Source organism: Lagopus muta, chromosome 3 (genome assembly GCF_023343835.1).
Source record: "Lagopus muta isolate bLagMut1 chromosome 3, bLagMut1 primary, whole genome shotgun sequence".
Taxonomy (NCBI): Eukaryota; Metazoa; Chordata; class Aves; order Galliformes; family Phasianidae; genus Lagopus; species Lagopus muta.
The window spans coordinates 32,620,691-32,647,412 of NC_064435.1; the positions used below are offsets into that span (position 1 = coordinate 32,620,691).

At 38.7% G+C, this 26,722-nt stretch overlaps 1 protein-coding gene across 8 annotated transcripts in view; it reads left to right on the forward strand.

Moving 5' to 3' along the window:
* The window catches only part of NCOA2 (nuclear receptor coactivator 2), a 188,757-nt gene that overhangs the window by 87,190 nt on the left and 74,845 nt on the right, over positions 1–26,722 (forward strand). For 4 of the 8 annotated variants that reach the window (XM_048938909.1, XM_048938906.1, XM_048938913.1 and 1 more), the window contains exons 4-6: positions 7,502–7,599; positions 23,186–23,287; positions 24,175–24,347. In XM_048938909.1, the coding sequence (XP_048794866.1) occupies positions 23,205–23,287; positions 24,175–24,347 (256 nt within the window). In that variant the 5' untranslated portion in view covers positions 7,502–7,599; positions 23,186–23,204. Of the gene's footprint in view, positions 1–7,501; positions 7,668–23,185; positions 23,288–24,174; positions 24,348–26,722 lie in introns of all 8 variants that reach the window. The other 4 variants (XM_048938911.1, XM_048938908.1, XM_048938910.1 and 1 more) reach the window with 2 other exon arrangements.

Below are 26,722 nucleotides of genomic sequence, written 5' to 3' on the forward strand. Positions count from 1 at the left end.
TTTTGTTTTTGCCAAGCTAAGTGTGAAACCATTTCCAAAACTTGACTGGCTGTCAGTGTGGTAGTCAGTGGCATCTATGTCGACGTCCCAAAACAATAGCATCCCAAACCACATTTCCCATCTGTAGAAAACCAGTCCTTCAGACTTAGAGGATTGCAGCATCCTCTGCAAGTCAGTTGATCAGACTCTATCAGAGAGGCTCAATAGCACTTTGTAAGGGCAGCAGTTATTCTGTACATGTTTGATGTGGCCCTGCATGGCATCATGCTCCTCCAGAGCAGGTAGTGTGGAAGCATAGAGCATGTCAGTTGTCTGGCAGTTTCTTTGATTATCTGTTGGCTTCTGATTGAAATTATGGCTTTTGAAACATGTAAATGACGTTACATTCCAATTATTTTAGAGATCGTTTCTGTCCTTCACTATACTGCTGTTAAAACTGCAAAATATTCTCTGTAAGAGAGGCCTTTTTGTCTTGAAATGTTGCATATCCCACCTATTTTCCTTGTAGTACTGGCCAAGAACAAGCTGCCCAGAAAAGCTGTGGATGCCCCATCCCTGGAGGCATTCAAGGCCAGGTTGGATAGAGCTCTGGGCAACCTGCTGTAGTGGACAGCACCCCTGCCCACAGCAGAGAATTGGAACTAGATGATCTTTAAGATCTTCTCCAAACCAAGCCATTCTGTGACAAGATGCTGAATGGGAGAAAGGATCTCTTGGTTGGTCTCTTGTCAAAGGGATACTCTGACAATTCAACACAAATGGTTTATACGATAGTATTTATTGTTGCATTATTAACTTGAAGCTTTGAAAAGATGAGGTTTTTAGAACCTCATATTTTTCAAAACATAAATAGAAATCTCGTTATTAAGAGTCATCTGTGAGATTTCAAGAAATAGTTCTGTGAATTGTGAAGTGTAACACTGATGTATGTGTGTAGAAATTATCAGAATGTTACAGTATTATCTACACGTTCTAAATATATCAGATGAAAATGATTGAGCTGTATGCTCTTTCTGAGCCTTTCCCTTCTGTCATACATATGTACATCCTCTGCAGTCAATTTTACAGAAAACTCAGAGGAAACAAGTTGAGAGCTATATTTCTATTTTTATAGTTTGCTGTGTTGAACTTTTAGAGTTAGCAATAGGCACAAGTCCTGACATATTTCCTTTCTTATCATAGACTTAAATATTCAACTATAAACACTGGGAGTTATTGAGACTGTGTAACATTTTTATTCAAAATTAGGTCTCTCTTAGACTTCTGTGTCTCATTTCTACTGTGAATAATTACTGGCACATCTACATTTTGTCCTTTGTTCATATAAAGTGATTATTATCTTTCTTTAGACACATTTGTTAATGCTGACACTAGTAGAAAACCTGCACTGTTGTGAGAGAGAAGTCATACATCTGCTGAACACATAACTGTCATGGCTTTAAATATTCCTGAATATTCTACATCAGCAATTACCGTTATATTAGCATAAGGTTGGGTTTTTTCCCCTTTTACTGTCTTAATTTGTAAGAGTTGAACATCTTGAATTTTCATAACATTTCAGTTAAATTTCAGTTTCATCACATCAGCCTCAGCCATTTAGAAATTGTCCTCAAGTTGATTTTATTCCCTATTTGATTAATTATTTGTTTGCCATTGAAATGAATTCCAGCTGCTGATAGTTCTCCTTTCACTTTTGTTTTACTCATTAGGCTGCAGTCTTTGGCTCTTGGTTCTCTCATCAAATACTGTTATCTGTGACAATAACTTAGGAATATTTGTGTTTGGGTTCAGTCAAACAGGTGTCTCTCTTCCCACAGTTCTGTTGATACCAAGAGAAGTAATTTTTAATAGAAAAGCTATATTTCTTTTGTTTCTCTTCTGCACCATTCTCTATCATCCAGTGATATTCTGGGTACTTAGAAATCTGGCTTTATATCAAAATTTGACATAGCCCTGTTCTAGTAATACAACTGTTACTGTGTACTGAATTCCAAATGATTAAGACAAGAGGTCAGTCCATGGTGTTTACTGTTCTTCACTGTTTGCTTTTCATCATTTACACTGACATAGCACTTTCTGACATGTTTGTAAGGTTTAGCTTGAGTGAATGATGAAACATTGAATTAGCTTATGATTTATTCTCAAATTTGCAATAAGCAGCTGTCCCAGCATTCCAGTTTCTCACATGTGAGGCCAGTTATTCTGGTAGTTTCCCTTCTTTGGTGACGTCTCTTACAGGGACATGAAAGCCCAGAATTCTGGGCTCTGTGAGATACAGTCCATCTGTGTTTTCTTCTCGCCACTTACAAGAGCTGGCTGCCCAAATGCACAGCAATGTCTTCATGCCTCTGGTGGCTAGAAAAAGTCTACTGAGCAGAGACAGGACAGAAGATTTTTTTGTCTTAGCGGGAAATGTCAGTTTTCTCTTTGGAGAGAAGTCCAGGCACAGAGACTCGCGTATTCATCACTAGACATGGTAATTTGCTGTATCTTGAACTAAAGGTAGGGGTCCCACTTGCATTAAACACAACAGCAACTTTCTATTACAAGTAAAACCTCAGGCAGTATATCAAGTCTTGCTGAGTTCACACAGCACTGCTTTTATGGCCAGGTGGAGTGTAATGCTGTACTGCCCTGTCTGGTTAGCAGAGACCGTAACATTTCACCAAATGATTTCTTCCTTAATCTTCTACCTTGATTGAGCCATAGGATGTCGTTTAGAGATGGATTTGTCTCCAGCTGAGACTGCAACAAAGAAAACCTACCTTATCCTTGGATGAAATAGTTGGATTTTGTTCCACTATTAAAAGTAAACATGTTAGTCTATCACGTAACTTCTGTCTAGCTTAAAATTTCACTTGCTGAATCTTGTCCTATGTTGGTATGCAGGTTTAGTGATTCTATTATTATCAGAAATCTTTTCCCCATAAGTATTTTTGTTCTGTGATTAGGCAGCTTTTGATTTCTTGAAATAAAGATATTGAGCTGTGTTTTGAAAATACACTCACTGAAAGCCACATTTTTAGTATTAAGTCATTTCTTTAAAAAAAACAATAAAATCTGGACTTAATAATATAATTTTATTCCTAAGAAGGGATGGTAGGTGTTACTATGCATGTAACATACTGTATTAATGCAACCTATTACTTCTCTTCTGTAGTATTTCCATTCTCGTTCTGGTTTTCTCTGCTTGCTCAGCTTCCTGTGTTGAGTTCCTCTCATGTGTTTCCGACATCAGTGGAAGCAATCTGCTGTCTTGAGCTTGCCTCTCTGCGAGGTGAGACTCAACGCCATCAGAGAGCAGCCCTCTGTGTAACCCATAGAGAGCACTGCTAAGAAACTCAAGGCAGAGGATCCAGCCTTTCAGTAGTTTAGAAGTGGAGAGACAGGTCCTAGCCAGGACTTTTTTTTGGTCTTTCATATGCCTTCTTAAATAAAGGTAAAGTGTTGACGCAGCAGAGATTAATTAAAAATTTGAAGAAAAAAAAAAAAGAAAAAAAAAACAATCATTATTCACTCAAAAAGTACGTAATAGGAGTCATCACACTTGTATTTAAAAATATATATATATATTTGCCAACAGACATGTCCATGCAGAACTTAATTGTTTTTTATAGCACATGGCACAATATTTGAGTTCTCCAGCCAAATACTGCAGAAACTTGCACGCTTTGGGTGCTGTATGCACAGTTAGAAAGTTACAAGGGCTGCAATCCGAAAGCATAAATGTTTTCATACTGCTAAGAGAAGTCAATAGTATTATCTGCGTTATTAAGAGAGAAGGAGGTTCCTGCCTTCTCAAAGTTCTCATATGGTCAGAAGTCAGAAAGCACTTAGCAGTGTGCTGCTGTAGGTGTAAGTGCTGCTAATACAGATGCTTGTCAGAAATGACAAGTGCAGAAAATCCCAGTGGAAATGCAATCAATACGATTCCAGCAGGAGTTGGTGGTGTTCGTTGTCTCTCAAGAGAAGGTGCAAAGGTCAGAAAAACTAGATTTTATTTCTCAAACCCTCTTTATTTTAGCTTAGCTGGTAAAAGCAAAATCTACTTAGTGTTCAAGTAGTAGTGGATTAGGAGTTCCTGAAGTGGTGAAATTTCTATGTCTTGAGTCAAAAGTTTCCAGTTCCGACTTGAAAATCCTAACATTTATGTTAGTGTTCACACAGAGGAATTTTATGATCTGATATTTGAAAGCCGTATGTTTGCTTCTACATTTATGGAAAGTTAACACATGAAAAATCATTGCACTGCCTTTATTTCTGAGCTGTAACATGCTCACTGTGCTTCCTGGAAGTCAGGCCTCAGCATCTCCGCTTCTCCTTTTCTGTGCTGGTGGAGGTCTTTGCCCTCCCAGCCTTTCTCACAAACAGCACTTGACACAGGCTAGTCAGCTCTCCTAAAAGTCAGTGGCCTCTTGACTCGAATAAAGGCCAGAGTCAGCTCTGTCACCTTTCCAGTGCGTTTTCAAGTGTCTTACTCTTCTGCAGTGCAAACAGCTGCTGTCACTGTAACAGCAATGGCTGCACCTCATTCTGTGCGCTGCATGAGAGGATCAAAGGGCTGATGGAGGCGGGACTGGATTCTCCGGGATGAGGCACAGACACTAAGAGAACAAACTGAAAAGCCTTAAGATGGCTGGGGGCTGCTTTGCCAGGCCTTGCCTCAGGTGCACATGTGCTGGGAAAAGGGTGAGCAGCAGGCCCCGGCTCTGTCGTGGTGCATTCTCATCTCTTGCTCTTGATTCACTCTTCTGCAGAGGAAAGAAGGGAAGAAAAAAGAGCACAGGTTCAAGAAAACTTTTATTAAATGCATGTAATGGGATCAGTTTTCTCCTTATCAGTTTCAATTATTTTACTGTGTTAAAATAGAAATTGTGAATGTTGTAGTGAAAGAACAGCTTTCCTGTGTCCACTGCAAAGCCACTTGTGTTTGGGCAAACAAAGCGCAGTATTAATGAAATATGTTTCCTAGTGAAAACTTCAGCTGAACCGCTGCTGCATATGAAATGTTCGTCTTGCAGAAGAAATCTGCGGTGCCAGAATTTGTTTTAAAGGTCATGTCCTCAATCCCAAATAATTTGTTGGATTAATTCCTGTGAAACTGTTGAAAAGGAGACACAGATTCTGAGTTTTCCACTGAAAGTGTTTATTCACTGGTTGATAAAACCAAGAGCCTTTCCTCATTCTCAGCTGCATGTTTCCTTATTTATACACAGACTGCTGTTTTCTAATAGGAGTATTTTTCACTTGCTTGTTCTTTCTTGTTTTGTCTAGAATCAGTCTCCGTACCACAATGCCATACTCCCTATTCTCCACTCATTTTATCTATACTCAGTTCACTAAGCAATCTTTTTCCTAACATCTGCGTACTTTTACTTCTTTTAGTCTTTAATTCATACTGCATGACTATAATAATCCTTTTCTGTTCTCTCCTTTTTATTTACTTGCGATTCCTTCCCTAATCTGGCCATTGCTATGTTTGGGCTCACCATATTGCATTGGCTTTCAATTTTTATTTTGGGTTTCCTGCAAATATTAGCAGTAGATTTCCTTCCCTGGTATCTTGACTAGTATGCTCCCACTTTTTATGTTTTTCTTAGATTATACTTCTCAAGCAAAGTGTTCTGTGTATGTCCTTCGGAAAGCTCATTTTGCTTCTAGTGTGTGTCTATTAATTCATTTTCTTGAAAATCAAGTATCTGTGTGTTTGGTGAATATAGGGTATTATATAGTCTCCTTATTGAATCAGTTTCTTTCTTCCTGGACCTAAGGTCTTTCCCACAAATCATATCTCAAGCACAGAAGAAGGAAAAGTAGAAAAAAAGGATTTGCTTCACTGTGGAAAGGGATCTCATTCCATTTCTAGCTCCTGTCCCTCAGAAAAGTCATCTTTCCGTTTGGTCAGTCCTGAAAAAGCTCTGACTTTCTTCGGAGCTTTGAGTTGTCATTAGGGAAGGAAATATACAGAAAAGATGAAGGGGCAAAGCCAAAATGCACAGAATAATCATTATTTCCTCATGACATCCACCTTGTTTTCTTACGAGTACAACCACAGTCTCCAACACTAACCTTCTCAGTGTTTGGTAAAAGCATAAGTTTATGATCAGCCTTATATTTAAGGAGAATAATGTGGGATAATGGGAGATGACGGAAGTAGAAGGAGAAAAGAAAATAACTGTTCCCTTATTAGGAACTGAAAGGAGTTGGTGCAAAGCTGCAAAAGTTGTTTTGTGGGCTTGAAAATTTCTTTAAGATTCCCCATCCAGAGCTTTCTTTAACAGTTTGCAAAACTCAGTACTGAAGTAGCAGAAAGGCTGCTGGTCTGAGCTGTCAGATTTCTGTGCATGTGTTTTTGTCTTTTGTGTAGCTACTTCGCCTTTTACAAGTAGGAAACCTCATGAGTGGTTGGTGCAAACCAACCTGAAACCTGGTGCTCTGTGTCAGAAGGAATGGGAAATCAGAAGCTGAAAAAACTTAGATGGGTATAGCAAAATGCTTAAGATGCTTGTCAGGGTATTGTGTTAAAGCAAGATAAATGATGTTATGTCAAAAAAAAAAAAAAAAAAAAAAAAAAAGACAACCCCCTCCACAAAAAACACGAACAACAGAAAAAGGAAGCAGCTTGGCTGGAGGTCATATTGTGGAGGTTATATCTGTTTGTACTTTTTTTGCATTTTTATGAGAGTTCAGTGCTGGGAAGAGATAAGCCATAGGATGTCGCTAGGAGAAGAGTATTGCAGCAGAACTCAAATTACAGGCAAAAGAGTAAGTTACAGGGGAGAAGAGTAAACCTAGCATGCCAGATATTTTGTATTAAGCAAGCTTAATATTCAGTTTTGTCCCATATGACGTGTTTATGGCCAGTGTGTGTGCCCCAACAAAGGCGGTGCCTAGAAACGTATTTGTTAATTAGTTTTGGTGCAAGAAGTAGAGAGGGCACGTGCATTCCTGCCTTGCATCAGCAGCCCAATCTGCTTGTCAATGGAGGAGGATATAAAAGGATTCCAAGTGTTCCGGGTTCGGGTTTCCTCAGGAGCCGTACGCTGGGAAGCGCGGGTCAGAGGGAGGGAGTTGCTCTGTGATTATCATAAAGCGCTGCTCATGTAGCCTGGTGCCACGTGACTGCAGAAAAGGCATTATCTCAATGAAAAGGAAACTGCTTTTTAGAGCAGCAACAGAACAGAAGCAGGAGGAATTTTCGAGTGCTCCACCATGCTGGATTGTCAAAGGGGGATCTCTCTGATCAGCAGTTAGGGAAGGATTAGCGCGGCCAGTTTGTCAGCTGTCATTAGAAGCAGATGACAGAGATGATAAGCTGCTGTGTGCGCACGTCCTCGCTCAGCATGTGCTTTGGTTTACATCGAGACATAACACTGCTTTGGGATAATGGAGAGCTGATATTTTTAAGGCTGTAAATTTTCTGGTAATTGTCTTTTTTTATATATATATAAATTCTTCGTTGTTTTTTGTTTTTTTTTTCTCTTCTGTTTTTAATAAAAAGCAAGCGTGCTGGATGAGGGATTTATGTACATCTTGATCTGAAGACACAGAAAAGCTAGTGGGATCTGTCTCGAGCTGCAAGGGCTGGAAGACAACAAGGTGTGTTTCCGAAGTGCCGTGACTTCATTGCCATTGCTGCTCTCTTCCTGCACGTCTGTGTGCCCTGGGTGCGTTGGGGCTTTCTGGGTTCTGCTGGGGGTGGGGGTTGTTCTGGGGAGCGGGAGGAACTCTCATTTCTTCTCGAACAAGGGAGATAAAGATACCATTTCTAAGTAGCAAATGTAAGGAAATAACGTAAAATTGATTCTCCGGTGTCTGTAGTTTTGCCCCTTTTAAAGGCTACAGGTGTACTTGTGATTGCATGTGACAGTTTTATGGGTTTACGTAGCTAAATATATCTTAGCGCGCAGGAAATATTTTTGTAAGCAAGTTTTATGGTATCCAGAATAATACACAAATCCGTCTGTATTTTCCCACCATCGAGAGGAGGTGGAGCCCACGAGTGCCTTTTTCATTGCAGTAATTACTATTCAGCATTCAGTAATTTCTATGCACATGAAAAAGTACAGAGGAAGTCAGACTGAGAAATTTTTGCTGTAGAGCTTTCTCTTTCTGACCACGAGCTTAAGTAGACAAAACACATGGAAACATGAGCAGTTGTTACATAACTTTCTCGATTCTCTAATCTTTATCGTTTTCTTTACAAGTCTGCGATCCTGCAAATACAATGACATTCAGTTAATCTTCAGACCTCGTATTTATCTCTTGGCTGCGCGTGTTGATGTCATTGGCTATCTTGGCAGTATTTACTTTTCTTTTAACCTTGGGAGGGCAACGCTTAATAGTGCAGACGAATTTAATAATGATATCCCCCGTAAATGTGAGGCGGTTACTCTCAGTTAGGGAAGGCAGTGAGCTGCCTCCCCTACCCAGGAAGTTCTTGAAGCTTGTTTGTTTTATTTCCTTGTCGCACACGGCATTAAGCCCAGCATTGTACTTCCCCTGTGTAGCAACAACAGTGATCCTGCACCACAAAAAGTGATAAAACGATGTGTACCAGAGCACTGATTCTGACTTCTGCACGGTTTTGCTCCCTAAGCGAAGGGCTGTCTCGCAAAGCTGGGAAGAACAGGTCATTGCTGCAGTGCTCGGGCAGCCTCCTGAGCGTATGTTTTCCTGGATAGGCGTTGCAGTGGTGCTGGTGACTATCACGTGTAGGATCCTTTTAATAATTAATTAAATGCCTACAGGAAATGCCATAGTTTTATTTTATTTTATTTAGGACTTTGAAAAACTCATGCTACTTTGAGATAGGAAAGGGAAGGAAAATATTGTGTTTTCCAGAGTAATGGAGAGTGTGTTTGAAGCTACTTTACTTCATGCTGTGAGGACAGAGACAGAAAGGTAAACAAGCCAGCACTATTTATTTGCTTGTCCTCTTTGCTCTGCTGGGGACGTGAAGTGCAGGACGCGGCATGGCAGAGCGCAGGCCCTTGGCCTGCAGAGCCTTTGGGCCAGCCTGGCAACCTTGTGTCTTCCCCCCAGCAAATGTGGCCCTGCAAGGACAGTGCAACTTCCTCAGCTCACCACGTTGTGCCTTGCTGTGCTGTGTTCCTTCATTTCACTGGGGGAGATCCCACAAGGTAGTGGGTGCCAAGAGGCTCTCACTGAAAAGGTTGCACCGAGGTTTTGCAAACATGCAGCTGTCTGTGTGGTTGTTTCTATTTGCCTGATGCCTTTTCGGACATATTAAGGGGGAAAATTTTGAATAATATCAACTTTTGCTGTAGATTGTCCTTTTCAAATGGCTTTATGTTCTTACAAAGCTCAGAAGTTACAGTATTTCCTTTCTTAAGTAATTCTTTAAGTATGGCACGCGGCATATATATAGAACATCGATCACTATCTTTGAAACCCAAGGAATTTTATTTTATCCTTTGCCCACGCTTCACAATTATGATAGCATAGCCAAAAAGGTTACATTAGTAGTAATTGAAAGATGTTGCTGTCTTTTTTCTTTCTCTTCTTTTTCTTCCCTCCAGCTCATTTGTCATCTCTGTAAGGTAAAATTCTTGAATAAGGAAGGAGGGAATGCAATAATGCATTGCAAAATATACCATGTTGTAAGAAAAAACAACGCCGCCAAAAATTGGTAAATCAGAGCTGGGTGACCACTTTGAAAATGGCATTTCACTCCAGACGTCTAACCACAGTATTTAATAACAGATGCCACGATGAGGTCAGATCACTGGTTATTTTACTGGAGCACCATTTTATTTATTTACATTAGTAATGGGGGTGGGGAGGAGGGATGAGGACGTTAAAAAAGCCTTGATGATCAGTATCTGCATCATTAATAAATTGAACAAGTTTCTTACTGCACTACAGTAGTCTGGCCCCATCGTTATAAAGATGAAGCTGAGCTGAGGGCTGAGGGTGGGCTCCGAAGAAAGGCTGAGGGTGAGGACTGAGCGGAGTGCAAGATGAGAACAGAACTGTCAGCTGATGGCTGTGTACCTGTCAGGTCAGCCTGCTGGATTCCTGGTTTGCTTTTCTTGCTCGTACCTGATTGGTTCCAACAGGCCTGGGAGAATGCCTGAGTTGAACCAAAAATTATTGCTTGCAGATAAAGCTTTCGCTCTTCAAATCTTGCTCCTCACATTCATCATCCACTTTGCACGCTGTTCCCAAACAAAGTGTAAGATGCTGTAGTGCTCTGTTTTCTCATTCCTGATAGCATAGGCTGTTGTGATTAAGCAACCATAATACAAGATGCCAATTAGAAGTTTCTGTTAGAATTCCATAATAAAATTATTTTAGTTGCTTTTCCTGAAGTTTTTTCTGGTTCAGTCCAGTTCTAAATGTGTGGTGCTTTTTGCTTTGGGACTGTGCATTGCAGCCTTCTGATCCATTGCTTCTATAAATGTAGTGGGTATCTCTTGCTTGCTCTGATTATATTCCAAAATTAAAAATACATGGAATATACACTTATTCTTTCATAGCAGTTGTGATTATTCTTTACCATAAATGGTTTTTTTTACCATTTTATTTTAATTTCAATTTCAAATTAATTTCAGTTTATTTTTACAAAGAGAATGAAATGGATGGTGATGAACAACCAGCTTTAATAGTAGAGAACCTTGTTTTCCTTGGGCTGCGGGATGCCAGCACAGTTGTGACAGGCCTGTGGAGTGATTTATGTCCTACAAAAGAGCGAAATAACAGTTTGACATCTTCCTCTAGTAGGCTACGAGGAAAATACAAGCTTCACTGTAGTCGGTGATAAAATTCTGATTTATTTCAATTGAGTCATAATATGCCCCTTTAGAACTCTTCATTTTTTTTCCAGAATGTGATCTCTGTTGTTGAAGGAGCCTGGCAGGCTCACATAGTTTTGCCTGTAACACTGGGAGGCCGAAGGTGTGTCAATGGACTAAAGAGTAAACGAGGCACCCCTGAATATAGGTTTGGAGGGGAGGGGTGGAATATCTCAGCCATCAGGGCTCTTGACCCTCCAACTGTCTGAAACAGAGGGAAGGGTTGTTCTGCTGTTGTTCTGCACTTTTTCCCCAAATTACTACAAGCTTCCATAACAAGCCACTAAATAAATTTTAGTCTCTTTCATTTGACTCATGCAGCTGTTCTTATGTAGGTTTTATTTGGATGCAGGCTGCATTCCTTTATATGTACTTGTGGATATGAAGCTTATGTCCACAACGTTTTGTTTCTTACAGCTCCTTGCAGCTGACTAACAAAAGCAAATAGGTTTTATGAGTTATGTTTTCTTAGATGCTTAAAGATGACAGTTAGATTTTCTTCTTCTGTTATTGTTGGTTGCTGTATTTCCCTGAAACAAATCAAGTATACAAATGAAGTCTAATATAGACATGAAATTTGAAGTCGTTAGTAATAGTTGTTCTTGATCACAGATCATGATTAACTTATTCATCTACTGAGAACATATCCACTTAGGGTGTGCTGACTGCTGTTGAAAGTTAAACTTCTTATCAAGTTTTATTTTTAATCTAAAACTTAATAAATGTTCACAAGACACTTCTATGTGGCTCTGACATCACTTAGTCTGTTAGTTTGGATTCCTGAGCTCAGTCAGTGGGCACAGTTAGTGCTCTCAGTGTATTGACAAGAGTTGAACGTACATCTATGCTAAAAAAAGAAAATGTACATCTGCATATTGGCTGTTGATACAAGTATAAGCACTCAAATACTGCATATGCAATCAACTTAGCATGCAGTTTTAAAGTACATATTAACAAGATTGTTCTTTAAATAATTAAAAAAAAGAAAAGAAAAAAAAAGATTCCAAACTCTTATGCTGCTGCTCCAATGTAAGTGGAGGATACTGCTGTGGATGGGATTCAGGAAGCCCCTGCTGAAGGAGCTTCCTGCCCACACAAATACAGGGCATGGGGCTGAAGCCAGACTGCTGCTTCTCATGGCAGTGCCACCTGAGACTGCTCCTATCACCAGAGCACCACCTGGTCTGAGGCAAGCAGAGCCACCTTCTGCTGTGAAGAACGCTGAATTTTCTTGCTTTAAATGTATTTCAAAGGCAGAGGCAATGGCTGAGCCAATCATATATTGGCTGTACTAGATGTATAATTTAAAGAAGTGCTGCAGAGCTATGAACCTCATATGGGCTCCAGCTGTATTGCTCCACTGGCAGAGGGCACCACCTAACCGAAGGAGGGCTGAGGTGAAAAGAGACCTCTGGGTCCAACTGATCCAACACTGGCTCAAGCAGGGACACCCAGAGTGGGGGCCCCAGGCCCATGTTCAGACACAAAGTCAAATTCACGTCATAGGAAGCTGCTCCTATGTCTATGGCTACTTGTGCAGCTGAGGACAAGAATATGTTTAAATTGAATACAAATGCATTTGACTTTGGTTCACTGTTAGCTTCATATGTTCTTATACATTGTGCAACTAAATGCATACTTAGGAGAGTATCTCAGTAAATATTTTAGAAAGAGGTGTGTGAATACACGGATGTACCTTGTAGGAATGCATGGAATGGATTATTCATTAATCATGATAACATCAAAATATGTATAACTACTGTAGGGAACATTTTTAGCTATGCTTCCTGCAAAGCAGATTTTTAATGAAATGATTGGTATTTAGCACCTTGGCATTCAGGCCTAGAATGACCTGAAGTTTCATCACGCTTTCTAGTAGCAAGTGGTGGGGTAAAAGACCAAAGCAAACTCTACTGTGGCAGCTAAGTGCAAATCAGAGCCATGAATTTAATTTTTGATTAGGCGCGAGAGGTTATGCATAGATATGGATTTTTAAACTGCAGTGAAAATTTCAGTAAGATTATATGTTTTCAGTAAAGAATCAACTGCAGGAACATGATTTTGATGACCAGATTAAAGCTGTGAATGGTGGGCTGCAGAATAAGCATCTCTTGGTGAAGCTCCAGCAAACTTGTGTTATATGTATCTGACTGGCAGCTCTTGAGTGATGTAGCCATGCAGAGATGCTAAGCTTGATCCCAGTGAATGGGAGGACTACTGTGTGAAGTCACTGAATTTGAGGTTGATAAGTGATAGAACTCAGATTTCAATATAATGGGATGGATAATTTTATACAATATCCTGTACAACTGATACAGAAACGTTTCTGTCTCAGCTTCTGCTTTTCACTTTCTACCTTTACAGAACACAGTTTTTTGAGCTGTTTATTAATGGAATGTACTTATCTAAAGTAAACAGGCTGCTGTTTGACAGATATCTTGAGTTAAATCCTAATATAGGCATCCATGTGACATGGAGATGTATAAATGCCTTTGTCTATTGTGATCAAGTTTTTCTCGCCATTAAGATAGGCATCATGAAAATCACACCTAACTGTATAAGCTGCTGGTAGCGTAAGCAATGTGTGCGTGCACATCAGGAGTATTTGTGAGACTGCAAAAATGTACCTGGGTTTGAATTTTCACACAGAGGCTTAAATTTGTGAGAGAGCCATAGGTTCAATCTTTTTCTGTCCATTTTTCCCCCCTTTGCTGCTTGATTGTTTTTTGGGGGGAATGTTGGCATGGATATTTAAGGGGACAGATAAGTTTTGAAACTGAAGTTGGCAGAAAGGATTCAGTAGGAGTCTAAACAAGCTTGACTAACTGCTGCAATAGTGCCTTCAAGTTGGAATGAAGGCAATTTAAACACAAGGTTTCCTGTGACATTTTCTGTGATGTTAGGTTTGCTTAATTTATCAGCTGTGGTATTCACAAAGATTCAAACTGCAGTAGATTTCAAATACTGCATTTCCAAAATAGTTGGTTAAGTAAAATTATGAATAGGTGTGAAGTATAAGGAGAAAATATATATTAAACCAATTGTCCCATGTAATAATTTTGTCCCTTCCTTTTTCAGTGAACGTTCTTCCAGTCATAATACTTTTTTTTGCAGCCGTTTTTTAATAAGTATCAAATATCAGTATCAAATCAAATAGAAGATTAAATGGTTTTATAAAGATTTAGACTTTTTTATTTGATGTTTTGGTTTTTATTTTCCTTATTTACCTTTGCTTTCCTTATTTACAAACAAAAGAATGGAAGAGCAGCTGATGTATATTACAAGTAATGTTTTGGCCCTGGGAGTTTTCTTGTTTTTTTTTTTGATGTGATGTTTTAAATGGAAACTACCATGGGTTTTAGCTACTTTTCTTTTATGATCGAGGATCAAGAATCAGAAATAGTTCTTGATAATGAGAGAGGAGTAAAATCTCGAACTTGAAATTATGATGCAGAACCTTGAATAGTTTTTTTCCATAGCACCACATCTGGTAGTACTGGTCAAAAAAACCAAAGAAAACTTTTTGAAAGTAGAAATGGAGCAAAACTTTTGTATGTTAGGTAAAGAGTAATTTCTTCCAATGGTATTTTACTGTGTTGTCTTATTAGATCTCAGTCTTGCTGTTCCTGAGCATATTAGAGGTAGCTGATGTAGGCTAATCTGTAAGGAGCTCAGTGACTGCCTGTATTAAGAGACCTCACCTATGGGAATGAAGAAGATAGGAGCCATCTTACATTGCTGCTGTCAGGTTTTGGTGAGGTCTGAAGTAGAACTGCAGATTTCAGAAAGCTGTGGTTTTTGATTATCTGAGGGAAAGAAAAAAAAAAGCAATCCAATGTGTTAATATTTCAGATTTAGGTTTATTTTAAAGAAAGTCCTATCAAATACCAGCCTATAACACTGAACATTAATGTTAACCATTTATTTGATTGTTAGAGCATGTGTTAAAGAGCTGCTGCTGCCCATTTGAAGCCTAATGTGTTTATTAGATGGTCTTTGAAGTGGCTTCTTGACGTGTCTTTTAGCTAAAAAATTCATGAACATTATTGGCTTTCAGTCTGCAAATGGAATATGCCTTCTTGTCACTAGTACACCACTCTAAAGCTATTACACAGAAGTAAGAGAAAAAATATTGTTGAGGAAGGAGCCTTCCACTTAAACATTTGTTTATAGTCTGTTATGCCTTTTTGTAGACTGAGCAGAAATACAAGTGGTAAGCGTCAGAGCCAGTTCTCTCAGTTCTGTTCTTATACATTGGTTTTCTAATAAATTATGTTCTAGCTGAAGCATGAAGCAGCATTCAGTAAATATTACCGTAAATCTCATTTTAATGTTGCCACTACTAGCCTTTCAAATGAATTTGTATCTTTGAAGTGATAAGTACTCTTTTCAGATAGAAAAGGCTACAGCCAGATTAACCACGGGTGCAGATCAGGTTTTAATACAAGCCCTTTAAGGATAACCATTCAGTTTTTCAAGTTACTACTGCTACCTTTGTCACAGAAACTCTTCTGTTTTCACTTTGTCCTGTGTGACTGTTGTAGAGTGATGATTGTAGGCAGTTTCATCTACAGTGAAAGTAGGGACTGGGTTTCAGGAAAGCAAAAGGACGTACTGCTGGATAAATTACTTGGGATTTTCAATATGAGGTCAACCTTGCCAACTTAGGTCCCGGCCATCTTGCTTATTTTGGCAGAATGGACTTGTTTCTCTTGGGATATGTCCCAGTTCTATGTGCTGAGTGATTATGGATGAGTGTAAGAAGATGACTGTAGAACATGTTGCTTGCTTACACCAAGGTGTGTATGAAGAACAGTGGTTCAGTATGGATCTAGCCTGTTTTCCCTGTTGAACTTTTTAGTGGAGGATATCTTGCCTTAATTTAACTTTAGTAGGCAATGCAATCTTCTTTTTTTTTCTCTCGTCTTATTTCCTTGATTTTCATCTCTGTTTTTTCACTCATTTCCAAAGCCACGTGTCTCTGAATTTGTCAGAACAGCAGTGCAAGGGACAGTCAGTTCCCAAGGAGTCCAGGCATCCCCAGCCACGTGCAGAGCTGTGCAGGCACAGGCGGGCTGCCTCGGCTGGTGGCGATTTTATACTTGCTCAGTGGCAAATGCTGGGAATCAAAGCATATTTCAAACCACCCTCGTGGATTGCTGCTGCTCACAAATAAAAGGTTGTCCTTAGGCTACAGTGGCCCACAGACTCTAGTCCAGGGTCTTATCCTATGCTTGACAGTGACTTCCTTTTCAGGCCTGGGAAAGTTGCTAGCAAGTGCTTACCATTATTGCCTTCTTCAAAGGAGCTGAAAATTACAGCGTATACCAGTGTTAAATATTTTCAGATTGAGGAATGCACTGAATGAAAAAGAGTGTATAAGCAAGAAAAAATGTGAAGAATCACGAGTTGCATGTGACTTCCAACTTTGCTGTGGCTTCTACCAAAATTAGTGATACACAGGGAGCATCAGTAATATTGAAACTGAGACTGAAAGCTTCTAATCATGAGAACTTAGAAGAAAAAAATAATATAATGGACATATGTTTCAGTTTATAATTAACCACAGAAATATGAGCTGTTTATATTGGTAAATTGGGCAGTTAGAAAAAATTTTAGCCAAAATTTTCATTGAGCTGTAATTTCTTTGGCCAGGAAGCTGAGTATGTCTTTGCTGTTTACTACTCACCAAAACAGTAACTTGAATAAATTGCTTCTACGTGTAGCAATTGTGTCTGCACTACCTGTATGGATGATGGAAGGGTAGCATTATGGTACTGCTACCTGCTTGCCCGCTATATGGTACGCTACCTTTTGTTTGCTACTTTTCAGACTGAAATAACGGCTTTGAAGGTGTAATCCTCATTCATTCTTTAACTGCATTTGTTGGGCTTATAATAAATCTGTCAGTTTAACAGGCCTTGTTTGGAAGATGGCCTGAACTGATAAGAGATGAAAATGCACACAATCTTCTTCTACGTTAACTCTGGATGATTAACTGGATTCATTGATGCTGAGGATCTGTGCTTGAAGGTTTACTCTATATATCATGCTCCTTGATGGCATTTATTAAGACTATTCTCTTGTAAAGTACCGTGTTTACTATTGCTTCATAATCACGTTGAAAAGTCTCTCTGTGTGTATTCTAACTTAGAGCAGTTGCCAGTAGAGGATGTGAAGGCGGATGTGCTGTCACAATGAGAGCAGAAACTCTTGTTTTGTTTCTGATAACAAGAAAAATATGAATTGAAACCTCTTTCTGGCTCTCTTTTCAATCTCCCAACATCTGGTGGTAACTGAATAGGTCTCAATGACTGTCATTGATAATGTACGCTGTCCAAGAGATTATTCAATTAATTTTCTGTGTTGTGATTTACATTTAACAATCGGAAAGATTAGACTGAAATGTACCACTATTTTGGATGCTTAGTCCTGCAGCAGTGATATAAAAGAGAGTGGTAAAAATACACCTTGAAAATATTTTTAATTAGTATATATTTTTTAAAATATAAATTTAATGTAAGCAGTTACTTATTAGAGGTGTCCCAAACAGGACATCTGTTTGAGCCTAGATTTAGTTCTTAGGTATTTTTAGTAATAATAATGCTGTTTCTCTAATTATCTACTTCCTTGTATAAAAATGGTGCAGTGAATGTATTTATCTTTCCGTTGCCCTGTTGTTCCTCACTGATGCCCAGTGGAATTGAAATTTGAGTGGTATCTGAGTCAGCATTAGAAGTTGAGCTCTTGGTTATTGTTGCAAGGGTTTTCAATAGCACGAATGGAAAAAATATATATTTCAACTACACGTAAATACATTTTCAGCTATTTATATATGTAGTTGAAAAATATGCTACTGCCAGTGAAGGCAAGATATTTATTCCACAGCGAGATAGTAAGTCTGTATTTTGGAGTGCAGTTCAACTTCCAAACATTTTATACCATAAAACAAGAGCTCCTGATCTTGCATGACAGTTTATTCTACAAGACATTCATTTTAACTCCCCTTTGTATAACAGTTTCTTTGAAATAAACATTATTTTAATTCATTGTCTGACATGCCATCTTGTAATTTTTTTTTTCGTTAACAGAAGTATTTGTCCTTCTCTCTGTCGTCTATTCAGTGATTACTTCTGTTTTTGTTCTTACTAATTCCCAGTTTGACTTAATTCTTTTTCTAGTAAATACCAAGCTAAATAATCATTACCCACTTTTTCTTGATTTCTGCTGCAGATTGTTTCTGAAGACGTATGGTAGAGCTGGTATTTCATTTCAGTTTCTTCTGAAGCACTAAATGAATGGAACTGTTCTATTTCTTTATCTTTCTTTCTGGAAATTCCTGCAAAGATGTCTAAAAAGATAAGCAAGATCAATGCTGCTTTCTAATCTAAAGTAGTTGGCTATAGGGGAAGTTTATTAAGTAAAACTTTGAGCCTCTAACTAGCCATTGTGCAGCTTCTCTGTGGCTTCAGTTTTGAATTTTCATCTTTCCTAGGAAAATTTAGTCCTCCAGTTTGGAAGCTGCATTTTGTAGTCTGAGAAAGTTATTCTGTGTGTTTCAGGGCGATTGGTTAGAAGAATCTTAAAAGTTCCTGTATCGTCCTGTTAATATCTAAATTAGTATAGCTAGGGGTTTATTGCTAATACTGAAGAACCGAGAAAGTTCAAGGATGTGTAAATTAATTGAGAGGGCAGCACCTCAAAACCGCTACAAGCAGTTTAGCTGATCTTGACCCGCGTATGTTTGTTTTTCTTTAGATCCTTACATTCTAAAGTCATTAGATTTTTACTGTTTTCACTTGGAAAATTCCTAGATGTCTGCTCCTGTAGTTCTAAATGTCCAAAGAAATACTCTTTTCTGAAAAAAAATGGGGCCTTAGTTTCTTGCTTTTGCTACATTGAAGTTACTGAGGCTGTACTGCCCAGAGGTCTGCATCAGGTAGCATGCATAGATCTGGAACATGAATTAGCTCACACACAGAAAAACCAACCTTAAATAGCTGTGTTTTGTTGTTGTTTTATGGTTGTTTTCTGTTTGTTTTTTGTTTCAAAACAAATGATGAAATGGCGTAGATTCTCACCTTTTTGGCTCTGCTCAACCTTTTGGAGTCATTGCTGAGAAGGAAGATGGGTTGGCTGCCCTCCTCAGCTCAAGGGACTCAAACCTTAATCCCTTGCTTCTTAAAGCAATGTACAAACTACTTACCTATGAGTTGAATACGTTTAAAGATTCCTACTGCACTTTGAGAGTTAATTAATTGATTTGCCTTCATAAATATTCAGCTCCAGCAAGCTGATAGCCTATCACCTCAGGGGGCTGTTCTGCATGATTAAAAAATACAGGCTTGAAATCCCTCTGCAAAGAGGGAACTGAATCTCCATCTCTGTTGCAGTTGGTGCTTAGCATTATGGAAGGACAGTGCTGCAGATTTATCCATGTTTTTTAACAGGTGATTCTTCCTCGTTTGTCCTAATTCAGGACAATTCAGCAGTTTGGCTTTTAAATCCCAAGAGAACAGTGGGAATTTATTTACCCCAGCTAGATTCTGATCTCCCTAGGAATCTATACTCCTAGTAAATGTTTGGGTTCACATCCTTTTGATTTTAGTGCTCTATACTGGATAGTGCTAAGTGACTTTCATTTTGGCTTGTGAGATTATTTTTAGATTGCCTTAGTATCATCTGTCTAGCTCTTCACTTTTCAAGGCACCTAGCTTGGGATTTTGCATTCTGCTCTGGAGCACCAACACCTAACATTCAGGAACTGTGGAGCTTATAGAGATGTGTGAGGTATTGAATGCAATTTCTAGTGTAGACGTAAGGAGAGCAGAAGACATTTGTAGTGGGTGGTAGATTTCCAGAAAAACTTTATGATGAGTAAAAAGGAAAAAGTAACTCATTCTAAGAACAGACTGACAGTGATGCTGAGAAAAAGATGTTTTGGCCCGTAAATGCAAATTTAAAAAAATGATAATTTGAAAAAAGAAAAAAAGAAATTAATAAAAATAATTAACTAAAAACTGTTTGGAATTACTGCCTGCATTTAACGCGGGGAGAAGATGTTAATTTTGTAATAATGGTACCACTTTTGTTTGCTTTAAATACAGAAAGACAGAAGTTCAGATGTTTATGGTGGGACGTTAATTTTAACATGTCCTCAAGAGGATGATACTGGAGAGGTAGGAAATTCCTACAGAACAGCATGGTCATAGGTGGAAGAAGAATTAGCTGTATACTGGTGGAGCTACTGGCAGAACTTGGATTCTAGCAAAAAATAAGCTCCTTTTGAAGCTCAAGAGATTAGATAGAATAACTGTGGATATCTGTTCCTGTTCCCCTGGGGCAGAAGGGGACTGAAAGGAGGTGTGCCTCCTAAATTTGATGGAATGCTCGACAGATTTTTGTGAGCCTCCATGCTTGCTTTTCTTTATAAAAACACCCAGCATTTCTCAGGTAATATTCAGGAAGCACAAGAAATGAAGGAATTCCCCAACCCAATTTTCTTCTGAAATTTAGACCACAATCTGAGACTTGCTCGGAGATCAGATGATCTCTGGAATGTACAGCTTTCATCATGCTGCTGTTTTTTGTTTTGTTTTTTTTTCTCACAATGGTGATCGAAAAATTTAGTCTTCAAAGCAAGGCCATCCTGAGAGTCTGGGACTGAGGGCTCCTCACAACTCTTCTGTAACTGTTGTCACAATTTTCTTTATATAGTCATACAGTATAGCGAGTTGAAAGGGACCCACAGTGATCATCAGGAGTACAACTCCTGGCTCCACACAGCACCACCCAAAAATCAGACTATATAACTGAGACCGTTGTCCAAACACTCTTTGAACTCTGGCAGCTCAGTGCTGTGACCACTGCTCTGGGGAGCCTGTTCCGTGCCCGATCACACTCACATGTGAACAATCTTTTCCTAACGCCCAGTCCCCTCTGCTGACACAGCTCTGTGCTATTCCCTGGAGTCCTGTCGCTGTCACCAGAGAGCAGAGCTCAGCGCTGCCCCTCCACTCCTCACCCCAGTGCTTGAGATGCAGCCGCACAGCGCAGTGCAGAGCCGGACAACCCCTACACTCGCTCAGTGGCAGTGCTGGGCCTGTTGCATCTGATGGTACGGTTGGTATTCCTGGCTGACAGAGCACACTGCCGACTCAGATTCAACACGGCTTCAACAAGAACCTCCCCCAGATCCCTTTCCATGGGGCTGTTCTTCAGTATTTCATCCCCCGGAGTGTACATACAACCAGGGTCGACCTGTCCAGGTACAGAATTTGGCACTCACTCTTAAGAGTATATTTCCTTTTCCTTGGTTCTCTACTCTTGCATACTCATGCAAACGCCTATTTTCAAGGAAGTGCATAGCTTTTTACCAACCAGACAAATGTATACATCTAGTTTTGCATTTAGGTAAGTAAGGTTGACATGGGCGTCTGATTATAAATCAGATAAGATTCATGGTTGTCAAGGAGCAGTGAGTGTGTCACAAGTTGCATTGGAGGCTTCAGCGGATGCTTTGCTCTCTGCAGCAAGGTTGGATTTGGTGTGGTGCTGGGAATGCCCTGGGAGATGCAGGTTGTCTCTTTGTTATGGCAAGTCTTCTCTTGGAGAGCTCAGGTCTGCTCTGGAAATAGAATCACAGAATCAACGAGATTGGAAAAGACATCTCAGATCAGCCAGTCCAACCACCCACCTACCACCATAATTGTCCACTAAGCCATGCTCTTCCATTGCTGCAGAACCAGAGCAAGAAGGCCTTGAAGTAGGTTGTTCTCAACAGACTGATGGTATGTGCATACATGGATATATACTTATGTACGTATAGATATTTTAAAGAAAAAGACGATCCAGATATTTTTGTAGCAGGATCTGGTACCAACCATGTACAAGGCTGACTGGGAGTTGTACTGTTCAGTGTTGATCTATTTTTTTCATGAAGTCCAATTAGTTTCAAGAAAAACAGCGCCAATTTCTCCTCAAACTGTTCTGGTTTTTTGTTTGTTTTTGTTTTTCTTAATAGATGAAACTTTTTCAGTATACAGTTACAACTATGACTGTATCTCTACAGAACTGCCTAGATGTCAGCCTTCAGACTGTTTGTGCTCTTACATTCGTTCAGCCTGAACCTTGGGAAAACGAAGATTTACAGTATGAACCAACGCTTTTAATACCAACATCTAAAAAGAGAAAATGAAAAAGAGGATACTGCAATTCCAACCCACATCAGTTCACTTATTAAGTTCAGTGTGGCTGATAAGGTCAGCACAGGAAAGGGAGCTGGCAGAAATGATGGCTTGGAGGTGGTGAAGCCACTGATTTTGATATCTGACCAAAATTTCCACTTCATGACAGCATGAAGTGATCATGGATGAGTGCCTCCAGCATGCCTTTTAGCATGGTATGAATCACCTCCTAGAAATGCTCACCTGCTCTGTTATGGCCCTCGTGGTTATTTCTCTGCTCATCCCAAACAATACAGAAGCTTTCTGAAACGTCTGGAAGTGTCGCTCTGCAATCAGACTTGCAAATCTGGCAGCAACTGGACAAATGGTGAATGGTTCTGGATGGAGCTGGACAAATGGCTCTGCATTACACAGTCTTTTTGATGACCTACATCATCTCCCTGTGCTCTTCTTCTAGCGTTTTCTATCTCTGGAACACTGCTAATTATTGAGAAGTGTGTAAACTTCCACATGTTTGTAGGCACACAGGACGAAAGGGGCAAGGAGCAGGGCAGGATTTCCCTGGGCTATTTATCACACAATTTGTAATGAGCCAGTGTTGTTTTAACACGTGATAGATTGGCAGGTTATTTTCCTTATGAGTTAGATTAATTGTGCAAAATATTTATCAGTTCTTCAGTGATCTCTAGTGTTGACAGATGATCAGTTTCTACTATATTGTACATGCAGTTGTGCAAACATCGTGTTTTGATTTTTAACCAAAGCTGTGTGTGTTGTCTTTTTGTGTAGCTGTGATACATGTTTCATTTCATGTATTTCAATTCTGTTGTTCTTGTTGTATGGCATTATGGATTTCCTCACTCAACCTTGCAAAATTGCCGTGAAAATTCAGCAACTCAGGCACAAAATGTACTTATCTTCTCCTACAGAATTGGTGACAATGAAAGAGATGAAAATGCTTTCCTTGCTCACCACAAATTTTATTCTGGATGAGTTTTGTATAGCTTTTTGTAGGATCATAAACGTGGTATCTTTATTGGTACCTTTCAAGCTCTTATTTCAAGTGATAGATTTGCAAAATAAAAACTTGAGTTGGGAATGGAACAAGAAACTTAGAAACACAAACAGAGGAACTCATGATACTTCCACCATAACACTTTCCCTGCGTTTTCTTCCTTTCAGTTGCTGATATGTGTTCAAGATGAGTGGGATGGGAGAAAATACCTCTGACCCATCCAGGGCAGAGACAAGAAAACGCAAGGATCCTGATCAGCTTGGACCCAGGTTAGACCAATTATGTCTGAAGACAATGAAAGAAAATGAATTAGAAAAAGTTGATAAATGAGCACCTATTTTTCATGATCCTTTGAGAATGACAGAATTGCTATTCTAGCTAGGAGGGATCAGTACCATACTGATTCAGTAATTCTGTGTCATTCAGTAACTCTGTGATGGAGGGTGGGGCCTGAAATTTCTTTATGTTTTTACTAATCCACTGTAATGCTAAAATACAATGCAATTTGGGTGATCATATGTTAGCTATGTGAAAACTTTTTTTGGCTGATCACTGGAGAGAGTCTTCAGTCACTCATATTACCAACCTAAGAGGTTTTTTTCCACCTCTCTTGTACATCATTATCAGGAAATTGAAAAATATTTCACAGTTTCATAAAATTTACATTAACAACACTGGAATAATTTTTAAACTGTAACTGCTTGTTCATTTATCATATTTTCTTATGATCTTCTTGTGTAATTTCAGAAAGAGATGCAGGGAGTGTGAGTTGTTTAAATTAACTTTCTAAGCTGCTTTATTTCCTCTTATATTGTCACTGCTTGGTATTCCTTGGATTCTTAGCAACATGAAGAAGCAGACTTGTAAATGTTCAAATGTGACCACTGCCCCAGTTAATCTTTTGTTTTGAACTTCATATCCCAAATCTCTTCTGAAACAAAACATGACTACAGGGAAAAATAAATAATGTCTTTTTTAATGCTGCTTTGCTTTTCAAGAATAAACCTTTCTGTTTGAGTAACGCGTGTGTTAGTTTTGTAGTGAGAGAGGGCAGTTCTTTCTGTTTTTGTTAAATTACTTTCAAACCATTTAAAATCATCTTTGACCAGAAAGCAATTGAACTGACATTAAATACATTTTTATGCTCCTCTCTCAGCCCTAAAAGAAGCACTGAGAAACGCAATCGTGAGCAAGAGAATAAATACATAGAAGAACTTGCAGAGCTGATTTTTGCAAATTTTAATGATATTGACAACTTCAACTTTAAACCTGACAAATGTGCAATCTTGAAAGAAACTGTGAAGCAAATTCGTCAGATAAAAGAACAAGGTAAGAAGTCTAATTCATTGATTATTAATATTTTCTGTGCTTATTATTACTTATATATATATATATATACATTTATATATATATATATAATATATATATATATATATATATATATATACATTTACAAACTCAATCTCTTCAGACTTTCTTTAGCAAATTTCCAAGCACTTTTTTATCATTGTAAAAAGCATTATAATGTAATGTGAACGGAGTGTGTTAAGCATCATGTTCAGCATTTTAAAAGTAACCTTCACTAAAAATTCAGAAATAGCCTACAGGGAAAGAAGGTCAGTCAGACTGATGTGTGCATCTAATGTGATTGCAATCAGCTGTACTTGAACAAAAGTTGAATTAGCAGGATGAGTTTGTGGGGAAAAAAGAGAACTGATATACTTTTACGTGGATGATGATTCCACATGAAATAAGAATAATCCAGGAGAGCATGGGATGATGATTCCACATGAAATAAGAATAATCCAGGAGAGCATGGGATGTGAAAGTATTCTGCATTCCCTCTCTTGCTTTCTTTTGTTCATATGAATAGATATTGTGACCTAAATGGTTTGTGTCCCCTAAATTCTGACATCACTTCCTGAACTACAATAGAACTGGAGCTATTCTAATCTCCAGATAGGGTCCTGTTATAAATGTAAACCAGAGAACGTGACAGTTTTCTTCCTGTTCTTTGTCTAGAAGATTAGTTTTGTATTTTTTTTTCTTTTGTTATATTTCCTATTTAAAGCAAAAAAAAAAAATTTTAGGAACTTAAAATTTTTTGAAGTGTTTTTGATGGCACAGGTCTATCTGGACAGGCATGAATAGCGCTGCAGGTGTTTGGGACCGGTTCAAGTTCTTCAAAGTGTGTGCATATTGGTTTTCTTTTAATTTAAAAGAAGATTGGAATTTCTTTATAAGCTGTATTTAAAGTAATTCCTTTGGTTTTCAAACACTTTCACTTTTTTTCACTTTCAAACATCTCTCACTTTTTCAGTATCCTGTGGTTTCCATAAGTAAATAGTGGTTCCTTTTCCATGTTGTATTTGTGAATTTATAAAACTGGAGATTATCTCTTACATAATTTAGGCGTGGATTTATTTCTAAAACAGGTAGATAAGTAGATCTGTAGTTCCACATACGAGCCTATTCAAAGTTAAATGGAAAATGCAAAGAGTCAAATTGCCTTCAGAGTCTGTGACGTGTCAGTGTTTGATTAATTAGTATCCTAAAAGTGGTTGTTGTATAGTTATAAAATGTTCATACATCAGACCAGATTATATCCGCATTATTTGTTTCATCATGGGCTAACAGTAGTGCCAGAATTGTATGAAAACGAAAGGTACACTTCATTTTCTAAACTCACATCGTTTTACTGCAAAAACAATTGAAAGTAAAATTGTGAAGATAAGTTATAAAAGCAAAGAATGCTGACTAGGAGATGTAGATCGCAACCATTGAACACTGAAGATACTAAACTACTCTTTATGATGTTGATCTTTTACACCGAATTCTTCAGCTGAGAACAATTAGGCTGCCTGATAACTGTAAAATTATTCTGTAAAATTTGTAGCTGATGTAAAGTAGACCTTAGTCCTCTCTAAGGGGCAATGCAAAACATTGAGGCCTTGAGAGTGGTCACAACAGCATCTTAGGGTCTAGAAACAAGGATTATTGTATTTCAAATTAATCCCTTAAGATAATTGATATCAATTTCTATATACAAGCTGTATCTGTTTGTTGTTATAGTAAGTGAAAAGCGATTTCCCTTTTAAGAAAAAATTAATCTGACAGCGTATTCTGAAATACAACATTGTTTTGAAACAGGCACTTTGTTAACAAATGCAGGTCACGTATAGTAAACATTCAAACTTCACAAACATTATTTGTTGTTCACAACCTAACCAAAGAAATGTATTGAAGAAATTATGAAAATATTGCTATTACTGTCATGTTTTGCAGAGATTTTATCACTTCATGTAGGAATCCTGCTCTTGATGTGTTTAAATGATGAATATATAAGTTCTAGGCTGTTAGAAGTCTTTCTGGTGGCTTTTCCACTGCCTAGGCATCTTCTTTGAAAGGGTAGATAACAGCAGGACAAGGAGAAATGGCTTTAAGTTGAAGGAGGGAAGATTTAGGTTGGATGTCAGGGGGAAGTTCTTTACAGAGAGAGTGATGAGGTGCTGGAACAGGCTGCCCAGAGAGGTTCTGGATGCCCCGTCCCTGGAGGTGTTCAAGGCCAGGTTGGATGGGGCCCTGGGCAGCCTGGTCTGGTTTTGAATGGGGGGGTTGGTGGCCCTGCCTGTGGCAGGGGGTTGGAGCTTCATGATCCTTGAGGTCCCTTCCAACCCTGGCCATTCTGTGATTCAGCACACTGT